This window comes from Zerene cesonia, chromosome 24 (assembly GCF_012273895.1).
Source record: "Zerene cesonia ecotype Mississippi chromosome 24, Zerene_cesonia_1.1, whole genome shotgun sequence".
Taxonomy (NCBI): domain Eukaryota; kingdom Metazoa; phylum Arthropoda; class Insecta; order Lepidoptera; family Pieridae; genus Zerene; species Zerene cesonia.
In genome coordinates this window covers 966,263-982,893 of record NC_052125.1, presented here as the reverse complement: position 1 = coordinate 982,893, position 16,631 = coordinate 966,263, and the positions used below count along the sequence as shown (strand labels likewise).

Genomic DNA, 16,631 nt, shown 5'->3' with positions numbered 1-16,631 from the left:
ACGAAACAATAAACGTCTTTCCCAACACCCAATCAAACCCACGGAATTATCGAATATAGATTATAGCAAGTAGCTACTAGTTATTACCAGAAATGTTGAATTAGTTAGGCAGATATTACAATGTTTTAAATTTTAATCAGGCAAGAGTATTGAGTCAGAAGAAACATTAGTTGGATTATTATTTATTTACAAAAGACAATTCAAAGGTTTAATTTAAATGATGAGTGATATTAAAACTGAAATCTCCAAAAAATGTGGAACGCTTCACGATTTTGCGTGTCATCCTTGCGCAGGGGCCATGCTAATCTTCTCTGTATCGTTCCAATTTTAGTATATGTACTGCCGAAGCGAGTACGACAATTAGTGTAGAACATACTGTTATATACTCATTAATGCAAAAAATATCAACAGCGCGATTCAGAACAAAATTTCATTGATGTTGTTTATATTTATAAAGTGTAAAATACCTTGTTTTATTTTTTATTTGTAGAGTTTTTGGTTATTTATTTTTCATTATCTCCGACGGTTTATCTACAAAAATTAAAATTTCAGAAATAAATATTTATGCAATGCCATCTATCGTTTATTTGCGACACTTAGCAGTCTTAATATTGTGTCGTGAAGAATGTCACAACTTGCGCCCAAAGCTTAATAGAGGGCGCTTTCAACAATTTTTATTCAGTCGACGTCTCAATACCGAAACAAAGGAATTCAACTATAATTAATATTATTGTTGACTTTATTACTTGACAACTTTGTGGATTTTCAAATTTCGAAAAAAATTCTAATGATTTGATTATTTTTTGTGTTTGTTAGGCAATACCCATTTGGTGGTTACTCCCCTAGCGACGCCGGTAACCTTTTTCGTAGAGAAGAATAATATGATAAACATATGTTTGTAATACAAAGATACACGTTTTGTATTACAACTGTTGATGTAAAAAAACTAAAGATACACAGTCTCATACAAAAGTAGGTGTGTACTTGAATTAATTTGAAAATAATTGTAGATTTCACCTCAGCTAGTACTAATATGTTAAATATATATAATAACTAGCTGCACCCGGCAAACGCTGTTCTGCCTTACTCTTATCATTTAGGGGTATGAAAAATAGATGTTGGCCGATTCTCATAGATAGCGGATACGCACAAAAAATTTCATCAAAATCGGTCAAGCCGTTTCGGAGGAGTATGGCAACGAAAACTGTGACACGAGAATTTTATATATTAAGACTAGCTGCACCCGGCAAACGCTGTTCTGCCTTACTCTGATCATTTAGAGGTATGAAAAATAGATGTTAGCCGATTCTCAAACATACCCGATATGCACACAAAATTTCATTAGAATCGGTCAAGCCGTTTCGGAGGAGTATGGCAACGAAAACTGTGACACGAGAATTTTATATATTAGATAATATACTGCCTAAGGAGATCGAGTCTTCCTGACGCATTTTCTTCTTAACTTTCTAGGATCCTACTGGTCTGTTAATTTTCACTGTCTGCGCCTGAAAGCTCTTTTATAAGTAAAACTAGAAATGGTTATACATCTACACTCTAGAGCATTTAAATTGTACGCGAGTGAAGCCACAAGCATAAGCTAGTCTACATTGTAACAACGGATGAAAATACACCAGGTCATTTAATTATCAATGTGATAACGCTGACGCAAACAGAACAAACTTGTAGAGTACTAGTAAAGACTTTAATATTATCATAGTTTTATGTTATCTGTAGTATTATATTATCTGTGGTAGAGGAAACAATAACAGAGGCAATGAATTATTAAGTATTAATATCATTATAACATTGTTTTATTTTATTTTTTGCAACGTATTATATTTTTTCTCTTTTAGGCTTTTGGTAGGTCGCTGATGTGCATAAGTATATCAGTACTTAAATACAATATACCTCAGCTAACATATTTATACTTAATTTATTATCTACTAACTTTTGCCCGCGGCATCGCACGCGTTAAATACATATAAACCTTCCTCTTGGATCGCTCTATCTATTAAAAAACTCTATCAAAACCCGTTGCGTAGTTTTCGAAATATAAGTATAAATACATACAGACGCGGGAAGCGATTTTGCTTTATACTATGTAGTGATGATAATAATATTATTGTGCTATATATCTATACTATTATAATATTATAATACTAAAGACTTGAACGCACTAATCTCAGGAACTACTGGTCCGATTTAAAAATTCTTTAAGTGTTAGATAGCCCATTTATTGAGGAAGGCTATAGGCTATATATGTACCACTGGCGAAGCCGGGGCGGACTGTTAGTAATATATGAGTAACGAATCAGAAAGAAACAAACATATCTGCTTATTTATTTTGCATTTCGTAACATAGATATCGCAAATTGGATGCGCGATCGGATTAGTCAAGTAGATGTTATCCTACTAATATTATAAATGCGAAAGTTTGTAAGGATGTGTGGGTGTTTGTTGCTCTTTCACGTGAACTGATTGCAATGAAATTTGATACGTAGACAACTGGACAACTTGAATAACATATAGGCAACTTTTTATCAAGATATTTCTACAGGATACATATAAATCTTCCAATTCAATCACTCTATCTACTATGAAAACCCCAACGAAATTTGTTGCGTATCTTTAATGATTAAAGATACACAAGACACAACGGAAAACGATTTTGTTTTATACTATGTAGTGACGACGATTTTCACATTCAGGGTCAATCCATTTGTGCCACGAATGATTTATAATGTAGTGATTGGAAATATTTATTCTGCCAGTTAAACTCATACTCAAACGTTTATTTATTCAATTAGACTTCTTATAGAAGCACTTTTGGGTCGTCATAACTTAGATTTAATATTTACCACCGGTTACTAGAGAAGAGCCGTCAAGGAACTCTGTAGTTATTCGTTTAAAAGGTCTATTTTACATTTTATTTCTATATATGTAATATGTACATGACAATGATGCCAAAGAATTGTCCTGTGGTTCTTAAGTAGGCTTCATTTGTAGGCTCTCTGAAGTCTGACTGATTTTTAATGTAGTTTTTGAATTTAGCACTACTAAACTCTTTAATACTTTGAGGATTTTTATTGTATAAGCATATACCTTGTCCATGTAGTCTTCTGGGATATCACATACACGAAATAATGGTGGGTGAGACTATTCGATGCGCTGGATTGACCGTGACCTTTTAACCTTCCCAAATTTAAGATCTAAAATACCCAAAACGATCCAACCCTCATCGAGTTTTCGCAATACACGCATAGAATGTTATCTGTGATCAAAACGCCTGTCGTATCTAAAATACATAAGACTACGCGAAACCGATTTCTCGACTCGTTTTCCCTCAGTCGCTGTTTACAGCCGGTCTAGGTGACATGTCATTTGTGTTAGTGCAATAGAATCGTGTAAAAATGTTCAAAAATCCAAAATATATGTACGGAGCGAGCACTCGGAGCATTTATATTACTTTGAATTTTGGCGAATTCGTTTTAAAAAAACTCGTAGAATTCGAAAATGAAGTGGCCTTGGTATGTATTACATAGCATTTATATTGTTTTAGCTATAACAACTAGAGTATTAAGTAATCTGTGATGTTACTGGTTTTTCTTTGTGTTTTTATTAAGATCAAAGTGCATTTTTTAATGTCACAGCGGGCAACTGAGCTAGCTGGTGGTTCGCCTGATGGTAAGCGATTACCACCGCCCATGAGCAGATGCACTGTCTCTGCGAATGCGCTGCCCGCTTTTATGGGGTTAGAAAGAATTGACAACTGGAAAGAAGGAATGGACTGGGAAGGGTGAGGAAAGGGAAACGGGCCTTATCATTATAATCCCGAATATTTACTATTCATTGAGATTTTGAGAAGCTGTTTGAATTAATCTTACAAATATAATGTTATTATTTATTTAATTATATCGTGCTATACATAAAAGTTTGTGAGGATGTATGGATGTATGTTTGTAATGATTTTAGGTAATAACAGCTGATCTGTATAAAATTTGATACCTGGATAGACTAAAGTCTGAATTGCGCATGAGCTACTTTTGCATCCGGGTACTTACTAGTAATATAAAATTAAATGTTTCGATGTGAAAACGCATAAACAAATCAAAATAAAGTTCAGGAGATAATCCGACATATAATATAGAAAACATAAAAATTGAAGTCCCGTGTCCCCTAGTGTGGTATGGGGCAGATGCAGAGGCAGATGGGACAAGTAGGTGATCAGTCTTCTATGTCCTGCCAGACCGAGACATTTTTTTTGTCCCCACCGGGAATTGAACCAAGGTACCCGGTTCGGTTTAGCTAACGCGTTAACCACGGTACCAAGGAGACGGCTATAGGTATTAGCTTAATATCATGCAAGCAACATGCGTGCTAAAGCTAGTCTAAGTTTTGGAAATAACGTTTGTCATCATTACATATCATAAAACAGCCGATTGTAGCAGGAAAAAAAAATATACCTATTGTATTAATCCTATAATATTATTATCGTGTTATTTTTTTAAGTTTCCCTATTTGTATTTGTTTGTAAATAGATCGGACGGTCAGTCAAAAGCCTTATCACTACATAGTATAGAACCTTTCCGCTGTTTATGTGTCTGTATAATTAAATCTTTAAAATTACGTTACTGATTTGACGTGGTTATTCTAAAACATAGGACTTACGCGGGTGAAGCCGCGGGGCGCAGCTAGTATTATATCAAATCAAGAACTGTGGACAGATTAACTTAGTATCTGATTGATTGGCTAATATATCAATGCACAACCAAAACTCTATTCAAAACTTAATATTTTTCCTTAAAGAATGAGGAAAAGTTTGTATTAAATTTTTATACTTTTTAGGTATTTTCATCAACGTGTTATCACAGATAACATATTATACTAGTATTATCAACGTACTAGCTGCGCCCCGCGGTTTCACCCGCGTAAGTTTGTATCCCGTAGGAATATCGAAAGTTTGTAAGTGCGAAAGTTTGTAAGAATGTGTGTGTGTTTGTTGCTCTTTCACGCAAAAACTGCTGAACCGATTGCAATGAAATTTGGTACGTAGATAGATGGACAACTGAAATAACATATAGGCAACTTTTTATCCCGATATTCCTACGGAATACGGACTTACGCGGGTGAAACCGCGGGGCGCAGCTGATAAAAGAACTCAACCTTATACAAATCTAGCTATTACATATTATAAATCTACATAAAATCCAATAGTTTCTGGATTCGCGTGAAACAAACAATTCCATTTTATTATTGTATAGTCTATAGTATTATATTATCTGTGGAATAGTATATATATGTAGATATTTATTACAAGTACGATATAATACATACGATAAAAATTTCTTGATAAACTTTCTTAATCGATTTTTTTTTTGAGTGCCTTCGCTCGTGGAGGTATATTACAGTGGTATAGAAATCGTTAGATGAAATAATTGGTTTACTTGTTTTAAGTATCAAATCAAATCAAAGTACTTTATTGTGCACCAAGTCATAGAAGTAAATTCTATAAATAAACTCTATAAAAGCACAACAGGCAGTCTTATAGCTAAAAAAGCGATCTCTTCCAGACAACCTGGTGGACAAGGAGACGCTATTCATATTTAGTAAAAGAACACAGGGAAAAAGGTGCTATAAAATAAATGTAATAGAAATGTATAGAAAAACCATAAATATGTATTAATATATACATAGTTACACATATACACAAATACATACATACACCAAATACATATAAAATACTACATATATACAATATAAAAATATATATCTAAATACTCACACCTGAAAACATATTATATAATAATACTAACTGCTCCCTGCGGTTTCACCCGCGTAAGTCCGTATTCCGTAGGAATATCGGGATAAAAAGTTGCCTATATGTTATTCCAGTTGTCCAGCTGTCTGCGTACCAAATTTCATTGCAATCGGTTCAGTAGTTTTTGCGTGAAAGAGCAACAAACACAAACACATCCTTACAAATTTCGCATTTATAATATTAGTAGGATAGTAGGATAAATACGCATACATAAATCACACCGATGGCGCTAACACTGAATGTAGGTTCAAATAAACAGATAAAGAACAAATATATTAAATACCAACTAAGTAAGTTAGTACTAATTTATCAAATAATCTTCATGAATAATTCTTCTAATGTTTAAATGACATTTTAAAAATTATTTCCCATAGGGCATTATATGGGCTTTCGCATTGATAATCACACTAATATTATAAACGAGCGGTCCGCCCCGGCTTCACCTGTGGTACATGTATAGCCTTCCTCAATAAATGGACTATCTAACACTGAAAAAAAATTTCAAATCGGACCAGTAGTTCCTGAGATTAGTGCGTCAAACATTTATAATATTAGTATAGATGTGAAAAATTGCTTTTTTTGATGTTTGTCCGTCAATCACACTGAAACTACTGGATGGATTTTGATGAAATTTATGTACAGACAGGGTATGAGCTTACTTGGGTGATAGGATACTTTGTATCCCGATTAAATGCTTCTTGGGATAAAACGGGAATCTTGATATCCGGGCGGAGCCGGGACGAGCGTCTAGTATTAGATAAATTTTAATAATTAAAATAAACTTCTTGCATTTAAATTAAAAAAATAATTAACAATCGATAACTTATCTATAATAGGAAATATCGAAAGCGTCCTTTTTTCTTTTAAATGTGAGTTTTTTCGTTTTTATACATACGTCATATTCCATTAAAACTATAAATTAATTGTTATACTGATGTTTTATGATAACAAAACGATGGTTGGTAAATTTACCATTTGTATGTGCGTCAGTCATGTAAAAAGCACTGGGTGGTTTTTAACGTAATTTTTTATGATTATTGAACACTAGCTGCGCCCCGCGGTTTCGCGTAACTCCATATCCCGTAGGAATGTTGGGATAAAAAGTTGCCTATATGTTATTCTAGTTGTCCAGCTGTCTACGTACCAAATTTCGTTGCAATCGGTTGAGTAGTTTTTGCGTAAAAGAGTAACAAACACATACACATCCTTACAAACTTTCGCATTTATAATATTAGTAAGTAGGTAGGAGTAGGATTACAAGTTCAACTTACAGGCCATATTTTATTTGAAACTACCTTTTGCCCGCGGCTTCGTACGCGTTAATTCAATAGTTTAATAGATGTGAGAAGGCTTATGTTTAATACATAAGCCTTCCTCTGTAATCACTCTATGTAGTAAACCCCATCAAAATCCGTCGCGTAGTTTAAAAGACTTAAGCGTGCATAGGGACATAGGGACAGAAAAGCAACTTTTTTATACTATGGAGTGATAAATAAATAATTCAGGGGCGGCTATCCGTAGGCAGCGAGGGGATCCCCCAATTTTTTCATATTTTTCGAGGCCTATCTACACTTATAAAAAATAGGAAACTTTTAAGGAAACTATTCTATTTGTAATCATTTTGAAATCAGACCTATAGTTTTTGTTAGATATAATACAAACCTACATACAAAAACACAAATGTTACGTATTTTCAAAATATCACCTTATAGAAGTTATCAAAAAATTATTAACGGATTTTAAGCGCGATTTATTCATTATACTGTTTAACACGACATTCAAACACTGTTTACATATAACATCTTATTCAAGCTCGCTGTATAGTGCCCGAAACGACGGGTCAAATAAGGAATAAATCACGTTTAAAACCCGTTAAAGTCTTAAACTTCTAAATGTATAAACCTCGCGTAAAATCAAACACAAGAAAACACTGCAATCCACCTTCATAAGCAGTCGCGGTTTACAGGAGAGTTCCATAACACTCGTGTAAACAGAAATTTTTTTTGAAAGAATACAAAAATTCGATCACGGGGCGGGATTCGGGACACGGGTGGCCGAGAGGCTAGGCGTTGCTACGGTTAGGCAAGAAACGCGGGTTCGATTCCCGCCTCGTGATCGAATTTTTTCTATTCTTTCAAAAAAAATTCTCATTTATAAAAAGCATTTCAATGCTATAAAACTAAAAATTAAACCGTGTAAACAATTAAACAATTATTGTTACTTACAAATACTACTACTATTCTATTTCAAGTATCCCTTTGCACATGACGTGCTATCAAGTACTTAAGTGTCTCACGATTTGAGTGTAGGCGTCGAGCACGCTTCGGCACAAATTGGGCCAGTTCGCACTGGGGACGGTACCATACCTCCAAAGGACATCGTCGAGAAATAGTACTATACTATGTTACTGTGTTTAGCCAGACTGCTGGATACACTTTTCCCAATATTCCTTATTTATTCTTTGCACATTTATAAATATAAAACAGAGATAAAATAAACAGCAACTTAATACTATACAAATGGCGGCCTTATGTCTAAAAGCCATCTCTACCAGACAGCCGTTGGGTAAAGGACAAAATATATTACAGCGAAAGGCACGCAGACAGGTAGTCTTTTGAAAAATTAAGAAAAAATAAATTAACAATATAATTTTTAGTTTTATAGCATTGAAATGCTTTATAAATGAGAAATTTTGAAAGAATAGAAAAATTTTTTTAACAATATTATATTCTTTTCTTGTGTTTGATTTCACGCGAGTATTATACATTAAGAAATTAAAAACTTTTTAACGGATTTAAAACGCGATTTATTCGTTATATTATTAACCCGACGTTTCGAACACTTTACAGCGAGCGTGGTCACGGGGAGACTCTATATAATATAATTAATAAATCTCGTTTAAAATCCGTTAAAAAGTTTCTAATTCCTAATAATATTATGTTCCCTTATTACTGTCGTCAATCCTTTTTTCATCCTTTATCCCTTAAAAGCAGGCAACGCATTTGCATCGGCCCTATCACTTCAAATGTCAAAGTTAAACTTAAAAAAAGAAATTTCCTTAGGAGAGTTTGACTAGAGCCGGGGGCCTATATCCTTTCTTTCCTAATAATTATTATAATATATCAAACGATATTTCTCAACATGGATTATATTAATTTGTATTTATTTAATACACGTGACGTCACAAATGGCGCCAACTCGATTTGTTAGTTGAATCGCATAGCTACTTAAGATATGATACCGAATAAAGACGATGGTGTTGACGGTGTCAGTGGTGATGATGATGACGTTGATGGTGGTTATTATGCTCTGATGATGAGTATAACGTTGTTGTTGATGTAATTATGATATATTTTATGATGATGGGTACGATGCTTTTGATGATGATGGTGATGATTTATTTCCAGATCAACGGCTTGACCGATGAGAAACTCTTCTACGGTGAAATAGCCCAAGAGGCTATGAATATAGCTGTCTCGCTCATTCGCTTTGGTGTGAAAAAGGGAGACGTGATAGCCATCAGTTCGGAAAATCGCCGAGAATTCTGGAGTACTCTAATTGGCATAATCTGCGCTGGCGCCATTGCCACTACGATTAATTTGAGCTATAGTAAAGGTATGTTTTTTATAATTTTATGATAGATAGATACATTAAAAGTTTATTCAAAGAACACATTAAATACATGACAATTACAAAATAAGACAATTAAACAAAGAAAAATTAAGATACAGAGAAAAAAAAGACAGGCCGGAGACAAATGTGCACTGTGTTCTTAAAACGTCTTGTCTTGGCTCAGGAAAAATGTCAGAGTCAATGGGACCCTGTCGCTGATATTCTGCCACACCACTTGAGGCTAGAATTAATTAAACAAATACCGTTATAATTTAGTGAGAAAAAGTAATATTAATTATTAAATTTATACAAAAGTCTTTTCAGCCACCTATAATTTGTGTGTTAAAGTTATATTTATAATTCTAGACTAAATTCTTTTAATGATCCTAATTTCAACGAGGCTTAGACACATAAAAACAAATGAAAAAGAGATTCGGAAAATGGAACACGCAGAATTTAGCGCTAAAACCCATAATTCGTTTTTTTTAACGATCTAATAGTATCTAAATGCATGGTTTATTTATTTTGCATGTAAAATAATAACACTATCTTTTAGATACATTATCACGATATTTTTATAATTATAAACACAGATAATTAATGTATATCTGACAGATCATGCTGACCGTGCTTGTTTTTAAAAAGAGTGGCGTCAGCATTGTTGACGTCCCGACTTGCTTGACCATTTCTATCGCCAATACTGAGTGATGTAGCAAAAGAAAAAGCAATTGTGAATAATTAAATCAATTTATTCTGTACTTCAAGAGCTCCGCTTGCTACGACGGTTCGAGTTGAACTGACCTTTTTTGTTTTAGCTAGCCTGAAGGGCTACTGCATCTTAGAACGAACGCGTGGGTGAACTGAGGGTTCACCCTGATATCGACAGTTTTCGTTAGAATAAAGCATCCATTGTCGGAACTTAAACTAATCTTAACATAAAAAATGTAACTAATTTTATAATCAAAACACTTTAATAAATTATCAAGTAACTATCTGCTCTCCACGGTTTCACCCGCGTAAGTCCGTATCCCGTAGGAATATTGGGATAAAATGTTGCCTATATGTTATTTCAGTTGTCCAGCAAAAACTACTGAACCGATTGCAATGAAATTTGGTACGTACATAGATGGATAATTAGAATAACACATAGGCAACTTTTTATACCGGTATTCCTACGGGATACACGGGTGAAACGATTCATTCACATAAAAATACATATATTTTCTCGTTCCAGATGAACTCACGCACGTAATGAACATAGCGAAACCGAAATTTATATTCGCTTCCCCATTTTCATACAAACAGCACTCGAAAAACTATAAATCGCTGAAATTCCTTGAGAAAATCATACTCTACGGCGATGAAAATCAACCGAACACGTTATCATATAACGATATCGCGAAACCGGTATCGGCACATACCGGTACCGGTTTCGAAAACGTGCGGTACGATGACTTCCAGTGCGTAGAGGTCGCAGGGCAGATAGACACGGCATTCATTTTATATTCTTCCGGCACGACGGGTCTACCGAAGGGTGTTATGATCACCCATCTTAATTTGCTTGCAGCTTGTACGTAAGTAATTTTTTTTAACAAGGTTTGAGAGACAGAGAGAGAGGATGGTTTATATTACACACCGAATTTATGGGTATGATAAAGAATGTATTAATTTTGTAATAAAATCTATACTTTGTTACTACATTCTTGCAAATAACTTTAATTTGAATTTGAATATAAATCAACATCATTATAATTATAAAATAATCGTCTCAATAGATGGCGTGGGGTGCCCCTTAGGCACATGAAACCGAAAGAGTAGAAGAAATTCGATTACTGTGGCGGGATCACGGGTGGCCGAGAGGCTAGGCGTTGCTACGGTTAGGCAAGAAACGCAGGTTCGAATCCTGCCTCGTGATAAATTTTTTCTATTCTTTCAAAATTTCTCATTTAAAAAGCATTTCAATGCTATAAAACTAAAAATTAAGTTTAAATTAATATTATTTCAATTACGTTAAATTGCAACCTGGCTAACGGGCAGGGAGCAAGTATATTTATATAAAAGTATTTCCCTTTTATATATACATTGTATAATATAAATAATTTCAGACCACCTTTCGAAATGCCTCCCCAAAGGAGTCTCTCAATAACGCCATGGTTCCATAGCATGGGTTTAATCAGTACTCTCTCTGGATTCCTGAGAGGCAAATTGACAATATACCTACCGAAGTTTGACGTTGACACGTATTTTAAGACGGTTGAAAAATATCAGGTAATTCAATTGACTGAGGTTTGTTAGTTGCTTGAATTCTGAAGGCTTGAATAAGACCCTATTTAACAGATAACATATGTGGACGAAGGCAATTCCTCAAAATAAAGACCCTCGACCTATACGACTGGCCGGAAAGGCCCCGATTGAATGATGTTAGAAAAATATGGTCTGTAGGGAAAATATATCGCTTGCGCGATTCAGAAGGCTGTCGCTACATTTATGTCATAGAATGTGTATAAGAGATATTTATAGAGTTTTTAGCTGTAATATAGCTTCGTGGTTAAACGAAATTCACAGTTCACATTGTAATTAAGCGATTTTATTGTATGGTTTTTATTTGAATGTTTGACTTGAATGACGCCTCCTTGGTACAGTGGTAAACGCGTGAGCGTAGAACCGAGGGGTCCTGGGTTCGATTCCCGGTGGGGACAATAAAAAAAAAATGTTTCGGTCTGGCAGGACACAGAAGGCTGATCACCTACTTGTCCATAAAGAAAATCGATCAGTGAAACAGATGTATATCATCTGCCCCATACCCCAGCAGGGGACACGGGACTTCACTTTTATTTGAATGGAAATAGAAGGCTAGCTGAGTGCCTGAAGATCTATAAGGCTACAAGCCTAAACAGTATACACCACAGAAAACAGTCCTCTCCATTTTTGATTGATTGCATTTTCTGCAACTGTAGTTGGAAGTTTTGAGGGAAAATAAAATAAATATTATAATGTTTGTTACCATTTTCAGATATCCCAGCTCAGTGTGGTACCAGCGATGTTGACAGCGTTATCTAAAGCGCAGGGGAAATACGATACAAGCTCGGTTGTCGAAATCTACTCAGGAGCGGCGCCGTTGTATGAAGAGACGGCGATATCTTGTAAAAAAATGTAAGTTAGAAATTTATAAACAAGTGGAAACATTCGATCAGGCGCCTCCTGATTGCGGATGCGGATTCGAATCCGCGTCGTTCTGTGGATCGTGGCAACCGTGGTTCTTTTCTATTCTTTCAAACTTCCTCATTTATGATATGATTTCATCCTCGTTCAAAAAAGGATCTTTTAACCATTGTAGCTAAAATAATCTAATATATATAAATAAGTCGGGTTTTCCTTCCTGACGCTATAACTCCAGAACGCACGAACCGATTTCCACGGTTTTGCATTCGTTGGAAAGGTCTCGGGCGCCGTGAGGTTTATGGCAAAGAAAATTCAGAAAAAATTTCAACTGAAAAGCCGGAAAATGATTTTTCACATACAGCCATCTGGTGGCGAAACAGAGTTCGCCTGGTTTGCTAGTAATGTATAATTCTCTAGATCAATAGTTCTTAAACATATTTTTAATAATGATTAATAATTATACAGGGCGTCAGAAAATCAGCGCTGTCTGATATTCTAGAGTCCTGGGCAGCAATAGCTGAGACGCAGCATTTTGCTTCTAAATTTCTCGATATGTAATTTAAATTGTATGTTTTATCAAAAATGTTTGGCGAAATAAACGAATTTTCATGTATTTTAGGTTCCCAAATGTCGTAGCTATTCTGCAAGGGTATGGTCTAACTGAATGTACGCTTGCTTTGACCTTTAATATGAATTTTGACAAGATGGGCAGCGTTGGTAATGTAGTGGAGAATGTTATATTGAAAGTAAGTTTTTTTTTATGTAATAGCCGACAGCGGAGCTTGTGGATCGCCTGATGGTAAGCGATCACCACCGCCCATGAACATTTGTAGGGTCGGTGCTAATGTCTTGCCAGGTTTTGAGGGGTTAAGAATAAAGAAAGAATTGACGGTGGGAATAAAGGAATGGACTGGGAAGGGTGAAGAAAAGGATACGTACCTCCAGCTCCGAACGAAACAAGCATAGTAAGGAAAGAAATTATTAAATGTTGTCGATCCTAATCAGTTAAACTCATGATATTAATGTATAGTCATCGATCCTTGATACGAATCTGTTTGTTTAAAGTGGGTCAAAATCGAGTCTCAAGTAGTTAGTTACATATACATAAAAAATATATACAAATTAACGTTTTAATGTTTCTGTCTTTCCTCTTTAAAATATTGGTTTTTTTTTAGGTTGTGAACCCAGAAACAAGAGAAGCCCTTGGTCCAAATCAAGAAGGTGAAATCTGTGCTAAAGGCCTGGTGGTGATGAAAGGATATTTGAACAAGGATAGGCGGGATGACTTCGATGATGAAGGGTTCTTCAGAACTGGGGACCTGGGGTACTATGATGATGAAGGGTGTTTCTATATAGTGGACAGGTTAAAGGAGTTGATCAAGTTTAAGGGGTATCAGGTGAGTTAATTGAAAAAAAGAAAACGCCTGTGATACTTATATAGCCTAAATTACTAAATTCAACGGTGATATAATTTTTTTAAATTGTTCTAGTTCCCAAGATAAGTGCTTTAAACCAAACATACAAACAAATCTTCAGCTTCATATTAGTATAGATTAAAAGTAATGTGCGAGAGAAAAAATACTTATAAAAAACTAAGTCTCGAAACGCAGTTCTTCTACTGTTATAAGATTCATGTTATACCAAATCGTTATTTATTTATTCAGTCTCGGCTTGAGAGACCTCCCGTCTTAATTTGTTACCCAACTTCAGGTAATCTATCACCATTCTATGTTTTAAATTAGCAGTGGCGTAGCTAGGGGGACAAGGGCCCTGGTGCATAGGGAAAGAATCGGGCCCTCCTCCCCTCTTTCCGCCTTCCTCCCCTCTTTCAAAGCTGAAGTTAGAGGGCCCCCTGGGCTCCGGGGCCCTGGTGCACTGCACCACCTGGCCCCATGATAGCTACGCCACTGTAAATTAGTAATAATGAACTTTAACACAATTGCTTCAAGAAAACAGCCATCCCGTGCCGTGCTTTTTATTCGAATAACGGGGACACTGCCGAGCTCCCAGAGAATACTCTATCTAGCTTTTAATACATTTTGCAATAATTAATTGCCTTACAGGTACCACCAGCAGAAATAGAAGCCGTGCTGCTACAACACAACGGCATCAGGGAAGCAGCCGTGGTAGGTCTACCTGACCTTGCTGCTGGTGAACTGCCTCTAGCCTTCGTGGTGCTGCAGCCTGGTGCCAAGCTGAGCGAGAAGGAAATACAGGATTATGTGGCTGAAAGGGTGAGTGAGGATGTAACGTTTTGGGTTTTTGGGGATGGAAATATTGTTTTGTCTTCTTTTCTAGAAATAATGAGAGTTTATGGTGAGCTACCACATTGCTAGGGCGATGATGCTACGCCTGAATTATCATTATTGTTTTAAGTTATCAACATTCACAATATACTTTGTTTTAGAAATTAAAAACTTTTTAATGGATTTTAAACGGGATTTATTCATTATACTACTACTCCCCGTGTCTCATCAGTCTCCCTGTGACCACGCTCGCTGTAAAGTGTTTGAAACGTCGGGTTAATAATATAATGAATAAATCGCGTTTAAAATCCGTTTAAATGTTTTTAATTTTAAATGTATAATACTCGCGTAAAATCAAACACAAGAGAATACTTTATTTTGTTTTACAACTTCTGGCTATGTGCTGTTTAGTTTATCTGACATACGAAATGCCTTGTGTAGCGTCTTGTGTCTAATACGCTATCAGAGACGTTATTAGTAAGCGATAAAACGGGATTCTAAGGGTAGTTACAATATTGATAATAGACGGGGGAGTTCCATGGCAATTGTATTGAATCATGTTACTTTATATAATACTAGCTGCGCCCCGCGGTTTTACCCGCGTAAGTCCGTATCCTGTAGAAATATCGGGATAAAAAGTTGCCTATATGTTATTCCAGTTGTCCAGCTGTCTACGTACCAAATTTCATTGCAATCCGTTCAGTAGTTTTTGTGTGAAAGAGCAACAAACACACACACATCCTTACAAACTTTATTATTAGTAGGATTAGCTGGCCCGGCAAAGACTGTTCTGTCTTACTCTTATCATTTAGAATGAGAATTAGATGTGGCCGATTCTCAGACCTACCCGATATGTACACAAATTTTCAAAATCGGTCCAGCCGTTTCAGAGGAGTATGGTAACTAACATTGTGACGCGAGAATTTTGAATATATAGAGATTAAGTATGGCATTTAATTGTAATGTAGCGTTAGTGTGATAGGTTCTGTCTTCAGAAATCATGTATGATCCACTTACGTATAATAAATAAATATGGTACACTAGACGCTCGTCCCGGCTCCGCTCGGATATCAAGATTCCTGTTCTATTCCAAAGGCGCATTTAATCGGGATAAAATTCCTATCACCCAAGTCAACTCATACCCGCCAGTATATCAAATTTGATCAACATCAGTTCAGTAGTTCCAGCTTGATTGACGGACAATCATCCAAACATATTTAGCGATCATTTCAGGGATCATTTAATCCCTTGGGATATCTTAAACTTTCATTATTCAAATATTAGTGTGATATTGTTTTATTATCTCGCATCCGACGGCGAAACATTTTTGAAAGAAAGAAAGAAAGAAATAATGTTTATTTACCACCACCACATTTACACACAGTTAAATTAAAATTAAAATTAAAAAGTGAACTTATGTTAAACGGTGTGGTGCTAAAAAGGGTAACTACTCAGTATGTGCTACGCGTAATGCGCAGCGCTGATTTTCAGTAGCCCATTTTTCGTTTGTTTCAGTTATCAAACCCAAAACATTTGCGCGGCGGCGTGAGGTTTATAAATGAAATACCGAAAAATCCAACGGGCAAGATTCTCAGGAAGGAGCTGCGTAAAATGGTCGGCGCTGTGAAGAGCAAAATTTAGTTTTAGGTGGGGATTGTAATGGTTCGAAGTTCGATGTTCAGGGGGATGGTATTATGAGCTTTTGTTATGAAATTATTTTGTTATAATAAAAGAGGTTGTTGATATATGCGTTTTTGATTTATTGTGTCAAACGTGGATGCTCTATGCAAAAT

General features: G+C 35.5%; 1 protein-coding gene and 1 non-coding gene across 2 annotated transcripts; one reads left to right on the top strand and one right to left on the bottom strand.

The window, feature by feature from the left end:
• Positions 1-248: 248 nt before the first annotated feature.
• Positions 249-355, bottom strand: LOC119836556. Its single transcript, XR_005288102.1, has one exon. It is a non-coding gene; the product is annotated as a U6 spliceosomal RNA (small nuclear RNA).
• A 3,055-nt stretch (positions 356-3,410) lies between these two features.
• LOC119836511 (4-coumarate--CoA ligase 1-like) lies at positions 3,411-16,583 on the top strand. Its single transcript, XM_038361877.1, has 9 exons — positions 3,411-3,527; positions 9,226-9,433; positions 10,665-11,004; positions 11,536-11,698; positions 12,444-12,583; positions 13,212-13,338; positions 13,768-13,989; positions 14,656-14,826; positions 16,354-16,583. Exons 1-9 carry the CDS (start codon positions 3,411-3,413, stop codon positions 16,477-16,479), a joined length of 1,614 nt encoding a protein of 537 aa, XP_038217805.1. The 3' UTR covers positions 16,480-16,583.
• Positions 16,584-16,631: the final 48 nt, after the last annotated feature.